The 10,106-nt window shown below is 38.2% G+C and overlaps 1 protein-coding gene across 4 annotated transcripts in view; it reads right to left on the bottom strand.

Moving 5' to 3' along the window:
• Positions 1-10,106, bottom strand: part of HMGCLL1 (3-hydroxymethyl-3-methylglutaryl-CoA lyase-like 1) — a 163,131-nt gene that overhangs the window by 68,409 nt on the left and 84,616 nt on the right. For 3 of the 4 annotated variants that reach the window (XM_014537290.1, XM_014537291.1, XM_005863300.1), the window contains exons 6-7: positions 7,505-7,568; positions 3,702-3,890 (exon numbers count right to left, since the gene is read on the bottom strand). In XM_014537290.1, the coding sequence (XP_014392776.1) occupies positions 3,702-3,890; positions 7,505-7,568 (253 nt within the window). Of the gene's footprint in view, positions 1-3,399; positions 3,587-3,701; positions 3,891-7,504; positions 7,569-10,106 lie in introns of those variants that run through there. The other variant, XM_014537292.1, reaches the window with a different exon arrangement.

The raw sequence follows: 10,106 nt of genomic DNA on the forward strand, positions 1-10,106 counted from the left end.
AGATTAAACAATTTGTTCACTGGTGTTTTACTTAGGTACTGGGAGTACATAGAAGGGTGAAGCTCGATTTTTACATAAAAAATTAAGACAAGTATACTGGGCCAAATACGTTTCTTCTATTCCTAACATGTTGTGCCTCTTCTCACCTCATTTTCTTGCTCTTTTGGTTTTGAGTGGTAATAAGTATCCCACACTGAAATCTATAGTCTTAGAATTATTTCTCTATATTAAACGAATCTGGTAATTATGAATTCTTGACTTCCATATAACCATCTACATACTGTCCTATGTCAGATGTATATGCCATTAAAAATACAATAACCTGTAAACCCAAGAAAAATTCCTCTACTGCCCTCTACTCCACGGTTAGTATGTGCTTCCCAGACTGAGGGGGGATGTTCTATTTATAACTCCCTTTTGTTTCCTACCATGTGGCCAAGTTTCCACTTATTACATGTCTGCTTGCCTTAATATTAACATCCAGTTCGGAGCACTGTAAACTGTTTCTCAGCCCCTAAATTAAAGCAAATGATATCCACTCCACATCCTACACCAATTTTGCTAGAAGCCACTTCAAAGATTCCATTTTAGAAAATGAAGTACGGCCACTGTTTCCTGAAGCCAAAGTTGGCCCTGTTCATAATGAAGTGAAACTTTCTCTGATTTCCTTTCTACTGAAACGCTGACAGTTTATTCTACGACACTTTTCCCTCCCCCACTAGAAGTAAACCTGGTTATTTTGCTGATGTTGTTGCTGTTACTGGGGGGCGGGATAGGAGATGAGGAAAAGACCCTGCCTTCCTCGGTGGTGCTTGGGACAGTACACCGTGTGCTTACAATGACATTTCTGGGCCACATTTGGCCATCTTGAACAACATAAAAGTCCCCAAATGTTTAAAGACTGTCTGAGCTACACACAGTTTCAAAGAGAGCAGCAGTGTATATTTCTTTCTCACATTGTCACTGGTTTATTATGTGAAAGTAGATGGCAGAAAAGACAAACAAAAACAACCTCTACAACTCTAAATTTTAGCTTCCTCATCAGATCTGTACTCTTTGACCATGTCCTTAATTGTTCACTTATACTAGCCTCTCCGGCTTAATGTCATGTTGCTTATTACACAAGCCACTGTCACCCTCTTTACCTATTTAAGAGGTACCAGCAAACTGGCTTCTCTCCCGCCCTCCATCTATTCAGAGAGCTTGGCACATAGCAAAAGAACTGAAAATACTTACAGACGCTTATTGTCACACTTCCTACTAACCATCACAGGAGCTGCTGAAGAGTATCCACCCCGCAAGCGCACGCACACCCACCCACACGCATGCGCATGCGCATGCACATGCACTCAAGCACCAGTTGGGCTTGAATTAAAGATGCATTCTTTCCGAAAAGGTTCTTCAATCCTGAAGGTGCTACTAACCCCCAGCCTTTTCAAAGTAATTTACCTTCTTGGATCTTTCAAATTCTGCAGCAATGTGACTCTGAACTCTAAACCCACATGGGGGTGGAGGTGGGGGTCAAAGAATATGAAGGACAGAGGGAGAGTATTTCTCCCTCCACTCAGAGCCAAGGCCATGAGAATGAATGCGCTTGCCTTCTCCCTTTAGAGATGGAGTTGTTGCTGGCTGGTCCTTTGACTGAGGCGTAGTCTCTTGTGGATCTCAGCCTCATACAGGTTCTCACCCATATTCCTCATCTTGCTTGGGCCGTAGGTTGTGTCATGCCCTGCTGTGCAGCTGTTACAGGATGGGAAAATGCCCCAGGATTTCAGTCCTCATCTCTCTATAAACAGAAACTATGTAATTCAACTAACCCAGCAAATGTTATTAAAGGTTAGCTTCTCCTATGAATATTTGTCTTCTTTCCATTCCTAGGACAAGGTTCTCCCTTCTCCCAAGTCCTTTTACCCAAACGGTGTTTCATCTGCTTGAAGCATTCTTTTCATAGACTGGAGCACATGTGTGCATGCACATGCACACACACACACACACACACACACACACACACACACACCCCTTCTGGGGGTTAGTTCCTTCTCATTCTTTAGATCTGATTTTAAACGTTACTCCCTCAGATGGGCCTTCCCGAGCTCTTAAAGTCACAAGCTGGCATCGGCAATACTTTGCACTTGGTCATTTTCAAGAGGCAGACTGCCCAGAAGCAGAAGTTTGGGTTCCCAGGTTTTTGCACTGTAGCCCTGCCTGTGTCCCAAAGAACTAAACTATCATTTATTATGTAATAATGCAAGAATAAAATAATACCCAGTGTGTTGCCACATAGAGGATATATTCATACAGAGAAATGAGAGAGAGAGAGAGAGAGAGAGAGAGGCGGGCGGACAGAGATAGGCTGAGACACACCTCTGAAGAACTTGCTGGTCAGGAACACTTAATAAGTTACAGTCGCAGCTGATCACAAAATCCTGAAGTGATGCCTAGTTCTCTATTGTTTTAGAAACTAAAATATCTAGAGAAGGAAAACTGTAAAAATTCCCACGCCCCAAATTCCATGGGATTATGATTTTCTCTCCTAATTTAATACAATGTTCCTTGCCTGCTTCCAGCGGATAAATAAGGATTTGTGCACATATGCTACAAAGTCAAAATAAGCCCTTGTGCGGCTTGATCTTCACATGGTTTTTTAACTTCTGCCAAGTGACTGTAGCCTTTAGGACTGTGACATTAAGCTTTACTTACTGATTTTCTGCTCCGACAAAGAACTTTCATAGAGTCTTATCTTTAGTTGTCAAAATCTTGTGTTCTAAGAACTTCAAATGAATCTATTTTTATCCGAGTTTAAGAAACTAACAGTTTTGAAACAATACCCTTAAAATGCTATTTATATCTATTCTCGTAAATGTATTCAAAATAACTGAGGTTTTATTAGAATTTAATAAACACTTTTTTAATCCTCCAACTTTCTAGATCTCTTCATTTTAATCATCTAACACAGTGGTTCTCAACCTTCCTAATGCCGCGACCCTTTAATACAGTTCCTCATGTTGTGGTGACCCCCAATTTCATTGTTACAAATTGAACATCATTAAAGCATAGTGATTAATCAGAAAAACAATATGTAATTATATATGTGTTTTCTGATGGTCTTAGGCGACCCCTGTGAAAGGGTTGTTCGACCCGCAAAAGGGTCGCGATCCATAGGTTGAGAACCACTGATAACAGAATATACTTGACAAAAACCAGAGGTTCTTTCTAAAGTATGCTTGCCAACATCAGGAAAACACCTTAAACAAAATATTCTACATTTCAGCACCACATCTTCTCATCATCGAGCACCAAATTATCAAAAAGAACATTAGTTACATGATTACAACAGTACACTCTACTATCTTTGTGCTTTGCACTCCTCAAAACGCTATCCTATTTCAACCCATTAAACTTTATGTCTGGAAGCGCATGGAAGTTGAAAAAAGCAGAAGCAGTTTTAAGAGGATTAATACTTTCAGAAGAACAAATTCAGGAATTCTATCAAATCAAATGAATAGTAATAAGAGATATCATTGCTCTAAAAAAAACACACAAAAAATATGTGCAATTGACATACCTGTTGAGTGCTTGTCATGTCCTGTTTAAATATAAATCCACAGCCATTTAAGAATGTTATCTTATTGAAGCTTTTAGCATGTTTATATTACAAGTAAGGATACACACCTTACATACACACAAATAACACAAAATACCTGAAGGGCCGTGAGGATATTGGCTAAGGCTTGTCCGTATGTGTCATGACAGTGAACGGCAAGTGCAGTGGGTGGGATTTCCTTTATGACACTTTCCAACATTCTCCTCATGCTTCCTGGAGTTCCCACTCCAATTGTGTCTCCCAGAGAGATCTCATAGCAGCCCATGCCATACAATCTCTTAGATACCTACGGGCACAATTGAAGAGCTTGTAAAACAATGGAAACGAACAGACCCAAACCTGTTGTTCCTCAGCAAACATCATCTGGAGGTAAACACCACAACTAAGATTGTGATGTATCCATGGGAAACGTTTTAATTTTCTGATTCATTTCCTTGTTCATTAAATCCTAAGCATTATATAAAGCTCTGAATAGCATTAGTGTAATTATCTATATTTTAATATTCAAGATTAATATTCAAGTTTAATATTTTAATATTCAAGTTTGTCTTAGAGTCATAACTATCTATTCACATGTTCCATTAGGAATTATAAACTACAATTTCAACTATGGCAGGCTTACTTGTCTCAACTCTTTCTTTAATCAAAGGGAAGCAAAAAAAAAAAAAAAAAGGGGAAGCATTACAAATTTACTTTGGAAGTAGCATTTCTTAAGGAGTTAGATGAGGTGTCAAGAAATATCAATACCATTTTCAGCTCTGTCACTCAGTAGCTTTATAATTGGTAGAGGATCAAAATATTTCTGGCTTAATTTTTCTGTCTCATAAATGGACACACATATAATATGACCTTTCATTTCTTGACTCAAGTGCTAAGAGGTGATATTATAAAGAGATCTACCGCAAGGTCCCTTCAAACTGAATGAGTAACTTTACTTTGCGGGACAATAAGAACTGACATGAAGGCAGCATGGAATGTTAACAGAGGCATGGGTTCTGGAACAAGACGGGCCTGGATCTAAATCTCAGCTGTCATCCATGTTAGTCAGGTGATCTGGGCAGAAAATTAAACTTTATAAACTTCAGTCTCTAACACCCTTACTTCACATATTTTCTAATCCTTTTTTTTTAATTCTTAAGAGTTACAATAACAAAGATGGTGTCAATAATGACATATTTGGCTGTGAAAATGAAATGGGAAAATATATAAATAACTTTGTACACAATCTGGCACATGGTCACTCATTTATTACGTACTTCTTCAGTGCCATTGCTTGCTAGGCACTGTGCTAGGTGCTAGGATATAATAGGGAGACAAATATGGAGATGGCTCATGCTGTTATAGAGCCTGGAGGCAAGTGAGGACAGACCTTAATCAATTCCATTTGGAAATGTGTAATTACAGCTAAAATGAGAATTTTTAAACAGAGAAACAGGATTCTAAGAGCATGTGGCAAGAGAAATTAACCTAGATCTGTCAAGCAGCAAGGACCCAGGTGGCAGCTTAAGATAAAGTAAGCATTAACTTGTTGACAAGGTTGAGAAGGAAGAGTATGAAAAGAAGGCTCCAGGTCGAATATCAAACGCAGAAGCAAGTGTGTTGTGGGAAGCTGACATATAAAATACATTCCAGGAAAGAGAAAAGTGAAATGCAAAGGACAGGGTGAGGAGAAAGCAACAACCAAAAGGGAATGAAGCTACTCAAAGCTGGAGAGGTAGGCATGAGGCAGATCCTACAGGGCCTTGCAAATCCACCAAGTTTAGAATTTTGATTGAGGATTCTATCATAAGAGCACTAGAAAGCCATGGCAGAATTTGGGTTAGTAGTGATATAATCAGATTTGATTTTCAGAAAGGCAATATCAAAAACAGGATGGAGGGTACTCAGAAGACTATTATTGGATGAAAACTTAGATTTAAAAAAAGCATAATGCTGATTCTCCTCTACTGCCTGTTAAATGCTAGAATTTCTTAATGGCCAGGGAAAGGAGAATGAAGCTTCAAAGGAGAAATCTCACCAGTTGGAGGAAATTCATAAAGTGTGGTGTCAAGGGAACAAAAGGGATATAAGGGGTGCAGGAAGGAGGAAATGGCCACTAGTCCCAAATTCTACTGCTAAGAGAAGGACTAAACCGAGTTTTGCATTTCTTGGTCCAAGTGTTAAGTAGTGATCTTATAAAGAGGGATTTCAGTGGAGTGATGGATGGTTTAGAAGTCAACTCGGGTATAATGAAGAGTGGCGTAAGAGGAAATGGACACCACTACTGTAGACAGTCTTTTGAAGAAACTTAGATGTGGAAGGATGGAGAGAGTTGATAACTAGGTGAGGATGCCGAATTAAGGGAGAACGTAGAGTGGCATAAGAGGAAATGGACACCACTACTATAGACAGTGTTTTGAAGAAACTTAGATGTGGAAGGATGGAGTCGATAACTAGGTGAGGATGCCGAATTAAGGGAGAACGTTTTCAGATGGAAGAGGCTTGAACATGTTCAAGTGCAAACGGGAAAGAATCTAAACAGGGACTAAGTGAGGGGAAGAACTAGAGACTTAAAGGACAAGAGAGTGAAAACAGGTTGCATAAGTCACTTCAGAAAGTAAGAGAGTGAGTTGGCTACAGAATATATTAGAATAACACAGAAGGCTATTAAAGGCTGCTGGCGATGAATTTGTAATGTTTCTAATCTGCCTGTCACATAATTCTTTTCAGCAACTGCTCAGGCATTCTGGTGCAGGAATGGAGAACCCGAGGGTAGGTGTGGTCCATCCAGAGACGGCAGAGGCAGAAGAGCAAAGGGTCTGGTGTATAGGCAGAGTTGGGTTAGATTTTGTGGAGTCTGAAATTACACTATTTTGGAACTGCTCTTTAAGACAAAAATACATAACTGTGAATTCACATTATTAACAGAGTCTTGGAAGGATCCCATGAGGGTGAAGGACTACAACGTGTTCTTTAAGACAAAATACATAATTGTGAATTCACATTATTAACAGTCTTGGAAGGATCCCATGAGGGTGAAGGACTACAACATGTATGCTTCGTTATCTTATGGTATATTTGCCTCTGTGTGCAAAGGTCTTGCTTAAATAATGGACCCTGAGCTATCCCTCATTTGAAAAATCTGCACTGCATTTCAAAAGTTCAAATACACAAAAATAGGACTGGCTTTAGCCAAACTGAAAGTTTTCCCAGCCTAAATTTTGATTTCTAACTGTACCATCTTCACTGCTTTAGTACCACATTAACAAATTTATGAACATTCACAGGTGCACATTAATGTATTTCATATATAAACGAGTCTCTGAGATAGTCTAATATAATCTCAAAGACTGAGCATTTTGCATCCATTGCTATCTATTAAGAAACAGGAATAGTGAGTGAAATTGAACTTTCATAAGAAGTCCTAACTGACTAATCTATTCCTGTAAATCGTTCTGGAATAGCATCTTGAATCTCAGCAGTAAGAGCTATAGGATCCCAAAGGAACAAAGTCCTGCGTATACTCCATACATGTGCCAAAAGTATGCAAGAGAACAAAAGAATGCTACTGGAGCAACCAAGGCAAAGTTGAAGTGTGCACAAACTGCCCGGACATACTGGTAGGAAGGGCACTCACTGCGGTCTGCCCACCGAGAAGCAAAGCAGACACTTTTATTCCCTCCACCTTGGACCACCCTAAAGATGAAACTCAAATGTTACTTAACTCTGAACAGTTATAGGCAATATATAGGTCCTCAGTGTTAAAATGAAACTATTAGTTAAGCAATCACATGACTCCCACTCCATGGTTCCCTTTAGTCTCTGTTGTGCAGATGCACTAAATAGTGAGGGAAATAGACTCCTTTTAAAAATAGCATACATCATTTTACCATGAATCAGAAAACCAAAGGCATATCTTACTTCTGTCACTTTTTGCGGTGTGATGCTTCCTTCATATGGACAGCCCAGGGCACAAGACACATACCTAGATTTAAAATACAGAACCATATAAATATGAGTATGGTGGATAAGCCGCTTCCTATTTTCCATTTTATAAAAATAAAGCAATAGCCCCCCAAAAAATCATCATGAAATTTTATTTTTCATCCTTCAGTATTGTTTTATGCTCAGACCAAACAAAAGAATAGTGAGTGAAATTGAACTTTACATCCTTCAGTATTGTTTTATGCTCAGACCAAACAAAAATAATTTCAGAACATTTTCAATTTAACTCACATGTTCATCCTCCTAATAATTACAATTTGATATATGTTATTTGATGGTAGATGGGAATAAAATGTAGGTGCTTATCCTATGGGATTTTTTCTACTATGGCAACATGTGAACATTCAAAGCGGAAAATACCAGTGAAATATAGTTTGATTTAAATAAGTATATACATTCAACTGTTAACTATCCAGGTTTTTGGAACCACAGAGAAAGATCATGTAGATGACTAACTGAACTTTGCTCTTCACTCCCATCTGGATGTCTTGGCCTCATTTAGAGAGTCATTAATCACCCCAAAACTCTTAGAACTGGCCACAATCTCAAAGTTCATCTTGTTTATCTCTCGTGGCTGTACCTAAATCATCCCAAACAGAAGAGCAGCTAGTCTGCTTTTAAAAGGCTCCAAATAAGGATATTCCATAAGCTTCTTCAATAATTTAATATTAAAAGTCAAGCCTTTCCTGCAAGGACAATGATACATTTCCATCTTAAAGTATTAAGCTTTAGAAAAAGTCTGCTTTCACTATTTTTAGCTCAACACCAATCCTATTTTATTAAACTTTTCTCAGAGACTTTGCAACACTTGCATTAAAATCATGCATCATGCATCTGATTGTCAGGAATGAAGCAATTCACAGGAGGAAGAGGCAGGTGGTGGGAAATGAGGCTGCAGATCCAGTTCTTCAGACCAGAATATGAGAGATTGTAGAAAGCAAGGGCCTTGAATGCCATGCCAAGAGTCTAAACTTTGAGATCATTCAAACTTACTTTGGGGCACTCAAAATTATTAGGTAAGTTATTGACAAGATCAGATTTGTTTTCCAGAAATGTAACTCCTTGGGAATGCTAGAAGTGGTTACCAGAAGAAAGGTGGAGGCAAAAACAGAAGAGAAGAAAAAATCATATTTCCTTGATTCTAAAATGCTGTCGACTGGAAGATATACTATGGATTTCATTACAGGTTTTGGAGTAAGAAAATATAATATATAGTAAATAATTCAATCCATATCCATTGATTCTAAAGATGTAACCTAATTTCAATGTAAATATGAATAAAGTTGTGTTTTGACATTAAATAAGCCGTTATGAGGACAGGGAAGGAGAAAGAGGGCAAATTCAAGTAAAATTTGACAGTCCTGCTGGACAGGAAGCCCTCTCTCTGCTTTTCTAATTACTAGAAACTAAGTTTATTGTTTGATTAATCTATACATTTGATCAAGATATGTGAAATTGAAAAATGTACTTCTGCAAGCATAACATTAGAGAAGGTTAGGTCTAAGGATGTAAAAGAGTAAATATTTTCATTGAATTTATTGGGGTGACATCGATTAATAAAAGCATATAAGTTTCAAGTGTACAACTCAAAAATACATCATCTGCACACTGCATTGCGCACGCATCACTCCTAGCAAAGTCTCTTTCCATCCCCACTTACTCCACCGTTGCCCACCTCCACCTAGCCCACCTCCCTTTTCCTATGGCTATCACCACACTGTTGTCTGTGTCTATGAGTTATGCATATATGTTCTTTGGCTAATCCCTTCACCTTCTTTCATCCAGTCCTCCCACCCATCTCCCCTCTGACTACAGCTGTCAGTCTGTTCATGTATTCTTGCCTCTGGTTTGTGTTTATTTTGTTCATTAGATTCCACATATAACTGAGATCATAGGGTATTTGTCTTTCTCTGACTGGATTATTTCATTTAGCATAATAATATCCAGGTTGATCCAAGCTGTCACCAAATTAAGATTTCCTTCTTTTTTATGGCCGCATAGTATTACGTTGTATAAATGTACCAGTGCTTTTACATCCACGCATCTACTAATGGGAACTTGGGCTGTTTCTAGACATTAGCTATTGTAAATAAAGTTGCAATGAACATAGGGATGCATGTATTCATTCGAATTAGTGTTTTGGGATTCATAGGCTATTTTCCCAGAAATGGGATGGCTGGATCACATGGCAGTTTTTTTCAATTCAGATAATGATGATTATAGATGATGTTTTGTCAATATAAGTATATTGAATCTGAACCCAACATATCTAGATGTGATTAAATAGAAAACCCAAGCCATCCATTTATATGCTGTTCCTCTAAATGTGAAAAATACAATAAGCAAAAAATAGCAAGTGCAAAACAATATGAAACTAACCTTTCCTGAATTTCTATTACCTGGCCATAGCTACCACTCTATGCCATAACCCTAAGTCTCTCTGAGTACATTTTTAAAAAATATATATTTTATTGATTTTTTACAGAGAGGAAGGGAGAGGGATAGAGAGTTAGAAACA

The sequence above is a fragment of the Myotis brandtii genome, unplaced genomic scaffold (genome assembly GCF_000412655.1).
Source record: "Myotis brandtii unplaced genomic scaffold, ASM41265v1 scaffold176, whole genome shotgun sequence".
In the NCBI taxonomy this organism is placed as follows: domain Eukaryota; kingdom Metazoa; phylum Chordata; class Mammalia; order Chiroptera; family Vespertilionidae; genus Myotis; species Myotis brandtii.